The sequence below is a fragment of the Trypanosoma grayi genome (assembly GCF_000691245.1).
Source record: "Trypanosoma grayi strain ANR4 Tgr_362_V1, whole genome shotgun sequence".
Classification (NCBI taxonomy): Eukaryota; Euglenozoa; class Kinetoplastea; order Trypanosomatida; family Trypanosomatidae; genus Trypanosoma; species Trypanosoma grayi.
In genome coordinates, this window is record NW_008825981.1 from 5,855 (window position 1) to 16,491 (window position 10,637).

General features: G+C 58.5%; 5 protein-coding genes across 5 annotated transcripts; all 5 read left to right on the forward strand.

Moving 5' to 3' along the window:
* Positions 1-303: 303 nt before the first annotated feature.
* DQ04_03621050 (hypothetical protein) lies at positions 304-705 on the forward strand (the record flags this gene model as incomplete). The annotated part of the gene is made up of 1 exon (XM_009312975.1): positions 304-705. One exon carries the CDS (start codon positions 304-306, stop codon positions 703-705), a length of 402 nt encoding a protein of 133 aa, XP_009311250.1.
* Positions 706-1,371: 666 nt separating this feature from the next.
* DQ04_03621060 (DNA polymerase theta (polymerase domain only)) lies at positions 1,372-4,083 on the forward strand (the record flags this gene model as incomplete). The annotated part of the gene is made up of 1 exon (XM_009312976.1): positions 1,372-4,083. One exon carries the CDS (start codon positions 1,372-1,374, stop codon positions 4,081-4,083), a length of 2,712 nt encoding a protein of 903 aa, XP_009311251.1.
* A 234-nt stretch (positions 4,084-4,317) lies between these two features.
* Positions 4,318-6,627, forward strand: DQ04_03621070 (hypothetical protein; the record flags this gene model as incomplete). Its single annotated transcript, XM_009312977.1, has 1 exon — positions 4,318-6,627. One exon carries the CDS (start codon positions 4,318-4,320, stop codon positions 6,625-6,627), a length of 2,310 nt encoding a protein of 769 aa, XP_009311252.1.
* Positions 6,628-7,085: 458 nt separating this feature from the next.
* Positions 7,086-9,404, forward strand: DQ04_03621080 (putative minichromosome maintenance (MCM) complex subunit; the record flags this gene model as incomplete). Its single annotated transcript, XM_009312978.1, has 1 exon — positions 7,086-9,404. The coding sequence occupies one exon, from the start codon at positions 7,086-7,088 to the stop codon at positions 9,402-9,404; it is 2,319 nt and encodes a 772-aa protein (XP_009311253.1).
* Positions 9,405-9,819: 415 nt separating this feature from the next.
* Positions 9,820-10,635, forward strand: DQ04_03621090 (protein transport protein Sec31; the record flags this gene model as incomplete). Its single annotated transcript, XM_009312979.1, has 1 exon — positions 9,820-10,635. A coding segment is annotated over one exon (816 nt), but the record flags the coding sequence as incomplete, so codon positions are not given.
* Between the last annotated feature and the right edge of the window lie 2 nt (positions 10,636-10,637).

Consider the following 10,637-nt stretch of genomic DNA (forward strand, 5'->3'; position numbering starts at 1 on the left):
TTTTTTTTTTTTTTGGTTGTTCTCTCTTTCGTGTGTTCTCTTCTCTTGTGTGGCTCTGAACCCCGCGTATAATTTAGCGTGTTTGTGTGCTATCCCCCGCCTCAGTTGCAGCGACGCTACGCGTGCCCTGTCGCTGTCCCCACTGGAGCTTCAACGAGGGCAACACCGCAGTGGGCCCGAACCCGACGAGAAATAAAGGGGGCCGTACAGGCACAGGCAGGGAAGGGGGAGCAACACCAGCCAACAGAGCGAGCGAGCGAGAGAGAGAGAGAGAGAGAGAGATCGATAGAAGGGGAGAGTAGAATGCAGCAGCCCCCGTGGATGCCTATCCCAATAATTATCATCAGCATTGTGGCGGCGTTGCTGCTGCTGTACTTTGTGGTGGGGAGTATCGTGCGGTACCACAAGGGCATGCGGCACTTCCCAGAGGTGCTGCCGAATTACCGCTGCTGGTGCGGTCTGGCGCGCGGTGTTCTAGTGGTGCTGACGTGCGGCCGCTACTCGTCGCATGGCGTCCAGCACGGAGGCGCGTACAGCAGCAGCGGCGGACGCCGCGTGTTCTCTTCCACGCTGCCCAGCCGGCCGCGTCAGGCCCGCGACGTCACGTTCGAGGCGCTGCAGAGCGACTGGGACGAGGAGTTCACTGGGGAGGTGGAAGCGGCCATGCAACCGTCAGCCGCAGTGACGGTGCGCCGGCCCACGTGACGAGGAGCCTGGGCAGAAAAGAGCAGACAGAACAACAGAAGAAAACGAGAACAACAGAGGAGGTATGAAGAAGAATAAGGGAGAGGAACGAACGCAAGACACGGATAATGGAGAAAGGGGAAAGGTCTGCGGCTGTTTCCTTCCTTGTGTGTGCTAACACATCTTCTGTGTTTTGAAGTTACTGGTCTCCCATGTGGGCGCGCTCGTGGCGGCCGCCTGTGGCTTTTGCGCGTCGTTTTTTTTTTCCCCGCCTCGCTGGTCGTTGCGTGCGCCACGCCCGGTTCGGCGCGGCGTCGAATAAGGAGTGCAATAATGAAAGCTCGGGTGAAGGGGAATTTGTAAGGCAGCAGCAGCAGCAGAAGCGGTGGTGGAGGCGGCATCTCTCCACATGCCTTGCTGCAAGTTTATAAGGGCAGAGTCTGAAGCCCCAGGAGGGGTGAGTTCAGAAAACTGCCAAACCCAGAAAAAAGAAGAAAAGAGTGTGCGGTCTTTATTGTCATCGTCACTTGTCAGGGAGGGTTGTGCAGGTGACACGTATATATATATATATATATATGTGTGTGTGTGGCCCACTCCCGCTGCCTCTCGTCTGCTTCATTTGTCATTTCCTTTTTGCTTGGAGGAACTGCGGTGGGACCAAAGAAAGTAGGGTGTCGAGAGAGACACATGAGCCACGCAGTTCGCTTCACCAGGCCGCGAAGCCGTGCGAACTCGGTGCTGTTCTGGGCCGCCGCACTCGAAGAGTCGCAGCGGCCACACAGAGTGGCGCCGCCCCTCCGTGCGACTAGCGGCCGGGCAGACACGACCCCGGCTGAAGAGCAACAGCAGCAGACCGAGCAGCAGGAGGGAGAAAGGGATGAGGAGAAGGAGAAGGAGGAGGCAACGCAACCACAAGAGAAGGCGGGAACGGTAATACAGCCAGAGCAAGTTGTTTTAAAACACGAATCGCAGTCACAACAGGAGTTGGTCATAGAGAGATTCCCCGTTGCAGCGGCGGATCGATTAGGCGACCTTGAGGAACGAAGTCCGAAGCGCCCCCGCACCGAGGAGAGTGACGCAGCGCAACAGCAGGAACAGCCGCAGGAGCAGGAACACCAGAGTGGGGACGCCGCCACCACCACCACCACCGGGCTGGTGGCGCCGGGCCCTGCTGCGCACCGCTTCGAGGATGTGCTGCCGGTGAGCGATGCGCTGCTGCAGGGGCTGCTGGGTCCTGTAGCCATTGACGTGGAGCTGAGCGGCACTATTCCGCTGCTGCGCGATCCCCACGGCTTCGCGGCGGCACTCGCGGCAATGGAAAAGGCCAGTTGCGACGTGCTGCGCAACTTCCAAGCGTCAGTGCAGCTCTTTTTCATTGTACGTGGGGAGTCCTACTACACACTCGACGCGGCGAAGTGCCCGCCGGTTGTGTTTCTCGCGCGACTTCTTGCCGCCCCCGCGGTGACGAAGATACTGCTGCAGGCGCCGTGTGTGTACCGGCTGCTGTTCCTGCTCCTCGGCACCGACCGCGTGGTGGTGCACAACGTCATCGATGTGGCGGTGTGGGCGGCGGTGGTTAGCCGCGTGGGTGGGCCGCGCCCGTGGCTAAAAGCGTGTACAAAGGCGCAGGAGCTGATGCAGCTGCTGCCAGAATCTGAGCGAGAGGTCATTGCGGTACGGCTGCAGAACGCCACGCAGGCTGCTCGGTACGATTCCACGGCGTGGAGAGACGGTAACGAGGACGAATCGGTGGAGTCATCAATATCACCAACGCTGCTGTCGTCTTCGATGAGCACAGTGGCGGCGGTGCCGCTCACGCAACTGGTGGAGCGGCTGGAGTCGCTGGCCACTCTGCACGCGTACTACGACGCGTACCTCAGCTCAGTTGACAGCAGCGGGGCGACAGGTAAAGTGTCAACGCCACTTTCCGCCGTGTGCCGCCTGGAGACACGTGTGACCTTCCTCTGCGAGGTCATGTCATACCACGGCATGTTTATTGAGAAGCGGCTGCACGACGACATGCTCCACGACCTGGACACACAGGTGGCGGCCCTGATCGAAGAAGGCAACAAAGTGCTACGGGCGGTGGTGCCACGTGATGGTGACAACGATGTTGATATGGAGACCGCTACAGCAAGGGATCTTGTTGTTCTTCTTCTTAAGCAGCAGCAAGGCAGTCTCCCTCGTGGAGAGGGTAGGTGGGAGCAGCAGCTGCAGGACCTGTCTGCACGCCTTGCTGAAAAGGGCGACAGCGGGGGGAATGTGGCGCACATATGGCTGGCATTACAAGAACGTCTCGCGTTTAGACGCTCATTGCGTGAAATTTTTTCGAACGGCGCGAGGATTCATGCAAGACTCTTTGCCGTTCCAGAACTAACAACCGGGTCGGGCAACGACACTGACGACTGTAGAAGCGCTGACAGCGAGGCGGCGAAGCATCGTCTCTTCTTCTCTGTGCATCCGAGCTGGGTAGTTCATCATGCCAGCACCGCCCGGCTCTACTGCTCGAAACCGAATCTTCAGACACTGCCGAAGAAACCCTCTTTATGCCGCTACGCACTGCCGTCGTCGACTGCCACCACGATCCTCTCCAATCCAGAGTGGACATTGCGGCACCTGTACGGTGCACCCCCCGAGTGCTCTCTCCTGTCGTTTGATTTCAACCAGATCGAGCTGCGCGTGTTGGCGCACTTGAGTGGTGATGCGCTTCTCGTGGAGCAACTCCGCGGCGGTGTGGATGTGCTCGCTGAGATGGCGCGCCGCATTATTGGACTGCACCGCCCCGAGGATGTGCAGCCGTACATGCGGCAAGCCGTCAAAGTAGTGGTGTACGGCCTTCTATACGGCATGGGGCCTGAACTGATGGATCAGCGCCTGCGCCAACTTTATGCGGAGTCTCTCGTCGATACATCAACGGCAGCGACAGAACGGCCACCCCTCTCTGCGCTTCAGTTCTTACATGCCTTCAATCGGTGTTACCCAGGCGTGCGTGGCTTTCTGAAAAACACGCGCCTTCGCGCCTTTCACGAGCGATCTTGTGTGACGCTGAGCGGCGTGTGGAGTTTGTCTGGCGAGTTGGACGACAATCGGCGGAAGCAGAGCTCTGTGTCGCTGGCCATTCAGGGCGGTGCGGCTGTAATTCTCCACCACGCAATGCTGGAGGTGCATGAGAGGCGCCACGAGTTTGTGCCGTATTTTCCCGCGGCTCCAGTGGCGCTTGTCATGAGTGTGCACGACGAGCTGGTGTACGTTGTCCCTGACAGCGCGGTAGGCATTCTGGCGCCGAAGATCAAGCAGGTCCTCGAGCGGCAAGCGACGGCACTCTCGCTGAGCGTGCCGCTGCCGGTTTCGGTGAAGGGGGGAAAGACGCTTGGCACGTTGGAGCCGCTGCCTGTGTAGCTGCTGGTATTACTAGAGGCTGCCTTTCCCGTCCAGAGATGGGGAGGGCGTGGGATTTCTGCTCCGTGTACGCCGCGCACTGCTGCGCGAAACAAGAATGGGTAGAGAGACGCGACCACAGCGAAGAAGATTATAGAGAACAACAACAAGAAAAAAAAAAACCGAAGCGGCGGTCTGCCAATTTCCTTTATGCGTCTCCTGCTATTTCCTCTTGTGTAAGCTTTAGGGAGAGCAATGTCCGTGTTTAATGCTCTACCGCAAACACTCTCAGGTGCCGTGCCGCCCGGGTCGTTTGGCAGCGTCTTCTCCACACCAGCGGACCCAACGCCGCCGCCGCCGCCGCCGCCGCAGCAGCAGCAGCAGCAGCATCAACAACAGCACCAATCCCAGCCGCCAGGCTTCCCATCGCACTCCCCTGTGCTTGCGTCACGAAACACCGCAACTGTGTTCCGATCATCACGGTCAAATGCCCCTGGCGGCCCACCTCCTTACCCTCGCAACGCAAGCCCGCCCGTGTTTTTCGGCGCCTCAAGCACACCTACCGTGAAACTGCCTGCTGAAGGAGTGCCAGCAGCAGTAGCTGGGCTGCCGACAGGCCACACAACATCCGCATTCAACGCGCCGGTGTTTGGTACGGCCGCAGCATTCACTTCTGCTGCTCCGTTGAGCATGGCGACTGTACCGTTTTCAAGTGGTGGTGCTGTGGCTCCATCGAACAACAACGCTGTGAAGGCCGCGGTGTCTTCTGCGTTTGCTCCATCTGTCTTCCAGCGTGCCAGCCACAGCAGCACTGCTCCTGCCAGTGCAGTTCCCACCCCCACGGATCCCCGATCCTCGGCATTTGGCGCACCAAAAGGCAAAAGTACGTGGGACGGAACAACAGCAACAACAACAGCAGCAGCAGTTTTTTCGTCGCCGAAAGAAAGATTTTCGCCTTCTCCTTCCGTCTTCCCCGCTCAGGCACAAAGCACACCTCCATTCAATCCAATGGCAGCTGGTGCAAAGCGTGGGCGAGGCGGTGCGGTGGTGGGTGGAAGAGGCTCAGGGCGTGGTGACGCACAGCCGTCCTCTGCTCATGGGGTGCGTGAGTCAAGACCCACGCCACAGGCGCAGTTGCCAGCATCAACTACGTCATTTTCTCCTGCTAGAGGCGGCAAGACCCAGCAGAATCGCGCCCCACAGCAGAAACAGCAGCAGTCTGCCGTTGTTGACGCAAAGAATCAGCTTCTTGCCACACGCGTGTTCACCAGCTTCATGTGTAAAATCATGAGCGAAAAGGAGGCACAACGCGAGGAGGCGGCAGAGCTCCTTGAGAGTGCCTTCTTTGGTGTGGTCGGCAGTCACGGTAGCGGCGAGTTCGCCACAGTGCTGCAGCAGATGCTCGGCGCGTGGCTTGCGCTGAAAGGACAGCAGCAGACGACAGTAAAAGGAGAGTACTGGGTCGCGCTCTTTGCGATTGGCTGCCACTTAAACCTTGTTTCAAGCATCATTTCCGCTGGGGAGGCAGATCGGCACTCAACAAGCGGCGCGCAGCGTGCCATTGTGTTAGACAACAAATGGAGCGTATTGGCGGACAGCTGCACGTACGCAAATCTATTGTGTGATATATGTCTTCAGTTGTTTTCAAATCAGAGTGAGAATCATGCGCCGTACGGTGTCCTACCTCTCACTCTGCGCCGTGCGCGGGAGACATTTGAGCTCGCCAATGACGAGGGCATTTCAAGTGTCCTCCCCAACGTAAAGACTGTGCTCCTTAAGCTTAATCGCCACGTGCGTATGCCGGCCCTTCAACACGCACCGCACTCGGAGGTCGAGCGGCAGCGAGCGGCTGCATTTGCGTGTGTGTTGGGCGAGATGATGTTGCATTGCTGTGCTCCTGCCAACTGCGAACAGTTTATTCAATCCTTTCATGAGCACTGCAGTGACATGGTGGGGATTCGCTGCACATTGTACCACCACTACGCCCACAACCTCCTAGTGGAGTCCCTCTCGGATGCCGTTATCTATCAGGCGATGAAGTTGTTGGCTCATGCGTTTGTTATTGTACCTGATGATGCTATAGAGAACAGGCGACTTCTCTTCGTGAAGCTTACGGCGTGCGGGTTGGCGCTGGGGAAGATGCCCTCGCCAGCGGAACAGGAGGCGTACAACGTGACGGAGTTGGAGGATCTGATCCTCGCAGTTCGCAGCTGTAACTTGCATCTCTTCAACGTTGCGCATCGCAACAACTCAGAGTGGTACGTGCGGTGTGGTATTCACAATGTGCTGCAGGTGGTCGGCAAACGCATTGCATTGCTGATGGTTGTGAAGTATTACATCAGCCATCCCTCTAACCGGCTCTCGGTGCAGGATATGATCGACTACTACCACATGCCCCTCAGCCTCCAAGAGGCTTGCCATGTGTGGTTGCTACCGCTCCTAGTAGAGAAGCGCATCAATGGTGTAATGGAGAGTGGTGTGCTTGTGCTCAGCGGTGCGAACCCGTTTGACGACTACAGCAAAGAGGCCCTGACCGCCTTTGGAGCCACTGAGAATGATGAATGAAGACGATGATGCAGAAGCTGCCGATGCTGATGGTAAGGGCGATGATGATGATGATGATGATGATGTGTGTGTGTGTGTGTGTTTGTGTGCTGCTAAAGGGTTACGTGGTGTTGTATATATATATATATATATATATAAAGAATGAAATGAAAAAGAGGGGAGTACACTACGGCCAGATGGGGCGTTTAAGCAGGCTGGAGGTGTGTCTGTATCTGCGTGAAGATGGTGCACCACCACCACCAAGCCCGCGTCCCGCCTTTGCTGTTGTTATTGTTGTTGCTTTCAGTGTGTTGCTCTCAGGCGTGTAGCAGTCTCTTTTGCTCCCCGGCTTCTGTGGTCTGTCCTTAGGGAAGCGTGCGGGAGGGTCGGACACCGGCAACAAGGCCATAGAAACTATAGATAGAAAACAAGGAGAACAAAGGAGCGCGAGTGAGAGATAGATAACAGTGGGAGAAGTGATGGAGGCGGATCAGGGATTAGTGCAGGTCACCAACTTCCGCGGTGGGTTGGCTGCAGAGGACGAGGCGGAACGGCAGCAGGACGAGGCGGTGGATATGAAATTGGTTCTTAAGGAGTTTGTGGAGCGGTTTCGCATTCACAACGATCACCTTTACATGGCAATGCTGCGGGCAAACCTTGCAGGTGGGCTTTTCTTCTTGGAGGTTGAGATGGCGCACGTGCAACAGTTCAGTGGCACTTTGTTTAACGCCCTTCACACATCCCCCACACGCACGCTGCCGCTGTTCGAGCACGCGCTGTGGGAACTCGCGCAGGAACGCAAGTTGTTCCCGGCCTTTAGCCGCCAGAGTACCATACAGCTGCAGCTGTACTGGGGAGTGCCGCCCACACCGCTCCGGCAGCTCGCGCAGGCGTCTGTGGCGCGCCTTGTGTGTGTCAGCGGCATCGTGGTGAAGGCCAGTGCGTGCCACGCGAGGTGTGTGCGCGCTGCCATACAGTGCACCAGCTGCTCGAGCAAGACGTACATCAACGGTGGCCGCAGCATCGATCTGCCGCCGCACTGCTTGGAGAATGGCGGCCGCGCGAATGGGGCTGGTGGTTTTGGCGGCGCTGGCGCTGGCGGTGGGGGGCAGCGCAAGTGCCGGCCGAACCCGTACACTCTTCTGCCGATGGAGTGCGAGTACGAGGACCAACAGATCATAAAGTTGCAGGAGCTTCCAGAAGACGTGCCGACTGGTGAACTGCCGCGCCACGTGACAGTTGTGGTGGACCGCTACCTCGTTGACCGTGTTAGCCCCGGCTCCCGCGTGCAGGTGGCCGGTATCGTGTCAGTACAGGAGAAACGCGGTGGCCTCGATGGCGGCAGAAAGAGCGCCAAGGGCATGCGCGGCGCCGCAGGGCTGCGTGCGCAGTACCTCCGGTGCATCGGACTCATGTACATCACCGCCAAGGAGGGCGGGACGTCGGTGCAGAGCGTCAACCAGAACTTCTCGTCGCGTGTGCGCTCACAGTCGGTGACGTCGTGGCAAGCGGAGGAGGAGGCCGCGTTTAAGCGCTTCGCCGAGCAGGGGCATGTGTACGAGCGGCTCGCGCAGAGCATTGACCCCGCCATCTTCGGACTGGAGGACCAGAAGAAGGCCATTGTGTGTCTCCTCTTCGGCGGCACGCGCAAGAAACAGGGCAGCAACTACCTGCGCGGTGACATGAATGTCCTCTTCATTGGCGATCCATCCACCGCGAAGTCCCAGCTTCTGAAGTTCACGGAGAAGGTCGCGCCCATCGGCATCTACACCTCTGGCAAAGGCAGCAGTGCGGCGGGACTGACGGCTTCCGTCATCTCCAATGGCAATGGCGACTTCGTGTTGGAGGCGGGGTCGATGGTGCTAGCTGACGGTGGCGTTGTGTGCATTGACGAGTTCGACAAGATGCGGGAGCAGGACCAGGTGGCGATCCACGAGGCGATGGAGCAGCAGACCATCTCCATCGCCAAGGCGAACCTCACGACGATGCTGAACAGCAGGACGAGTGTGCTTGCCGCAGCGAACCCGACGCTCGGCAGCTACGACCCTCTGCGCTCGAACGAAGACCAGATGGACTTCCAGAGCTCCATTCTCTCCCGTTTTGACCTCATCTTCAAGGTGCTTGACCCGCGCAACCCGGAGATCGACAACCGCCTCGCGCAGCACGTCGTCAATCTGCACAAGGGCGGCAGCGGCCGCCACGCACAGACATCAGCAGCCTCCCCATCGGTGGAGCGGTCCTTCTTCACCAAGTATATCTCCTACGCGCGGGCTACGCGGCAGCCACGCATCTCGGAGGACGCCATGTCAGTGTTGCTGGACTTCTACGTGCATGTCCGTCGCGACGCGCACCAGCAGACGCTAGAGTCTATCTCCGGATCGTCTGGCTCGACCGGCGCAAAGCCGCAGACGCCAATCATTCAAATTACCGCTCGTCAGCTGGAAAGTTTGGTGCGTATCACTGAGTCACTGGCGCGCATGCGCCTCGACGTCCTGGCGAGCCGCACCGACGCGGAAGAGGCTATTCGGCTCTTTAAAATGGCGACGGTCGACGCTATTAAGAGTGGTGTGGCGGACCAAAGTATGACGGCCGCACAGAGTGAGTTAATGCTGCGCATCGAAGAGGCACTGCGCCGTCGCGTCGCGTTGGGTGCGACAGTGGAACAGAACCGGTTGCTGTCTGAGATGGCACGCATGGGCTTCGACGTGAAGATCGTTGAACGCGCTGTGTACGCCATGGTGAAGCGTGAAGAACTTGAGTGGCGCAAGCAGCGCACACTCATCCACCGACTGCGGTGAATTCTCCCTCACTGCGTCGTTGCCGATTGCATAGGTGGGTGGTGCATCTGTGCGGGTACGTACATGTGTGTGGCGGCCCACACGTAACAGAAATGGGATTCGGTCAGGGACAGTGTGATGTGTGTCTGTTGAAACATGTGTGGTGTGGTACTGTTGTTGGGGTTGTTTTCGGCTCTGGGACTTTGGTATGCTGCGCTCTCTGCTGTCTTTTGCGTTCTTCTTCTCTTTGCCGCTCTCTTGTGTGGCGTCGTATACGATGATCCCCCACCTCCCAAACTAAAAAAAAAAATAAGAGAGACAACGTGCCGCCCGTTACAAGGGGTGAACTGCGGCGCTGCGAGGGAAAGACGCAAGGACGGTGGAGGGGGTTTCACTTGAGCCCTGCGGCAACACCAGCAGGACAAGCAGAAAGCATATGGCGGGGCGAAAGACTGCGCGGGACGCATCATCAGACGACGGGGCCGACGTGACACAGCCGCCAGTTGTCCCGCTTACCACCACACTCCTCTCGTCGAGAATTCGGCGTGAGCTGCAGAACACGTGGAATGCGGCGCGAACGACACATGAGGCAGGACGAAGAGGGGACGGAAACAGCGTGGATGGGGACAACGCGGTGGAGGTGCCTGCCTTCAAGGTGGGGACGCTTGAGATGTACCGCCGTTTCCCGCGGCAGTATGATCTTATCATGCGCCGCCACGACTGCAGTGCGGTGCAAGACTATCTTGACGGCCTCTTGACAACCCTGCAGCGGTCCACAACGGCGGCGACAGCAGAAACAGAAGCAGTAAAGTCTGCAACAGAAGGGGAAGGAGAAGGGACTCGAGAGGAGCACACATCTGTTTCGGAAAAGGCGCGGGTATTGCACGTGGCAGACTTCGGCTGCGGCACGGGGCGAATTGCAAGTATGGTGAGCCGTCACCCTTCTGTTGGCGCGGTGTACTGCTACGACAGCGAGACGGCGATGTTGCGGCAGTGCGTCTGCAACGTTGTGCGGTCTGTCGCCGTGGCGCGGCCTGACACGTGCGGTGTGCGTCTCCTTCCTGCTGCCGACTCGGCTAATAACAACAACGATAATGATGATGATGATGATGATGCCGCGGCCAAAGCTGTAGATGACGGCGCTGTGTACATTGGCGATGAGCGCGGCGCCAACCCGGCGGGTGGTGTGGTGCGGCTGTGCGCTCGCCCCGCCAGCTTCACCGACGTGCAGCGCGGGTTTCTCGCCGCGCACCC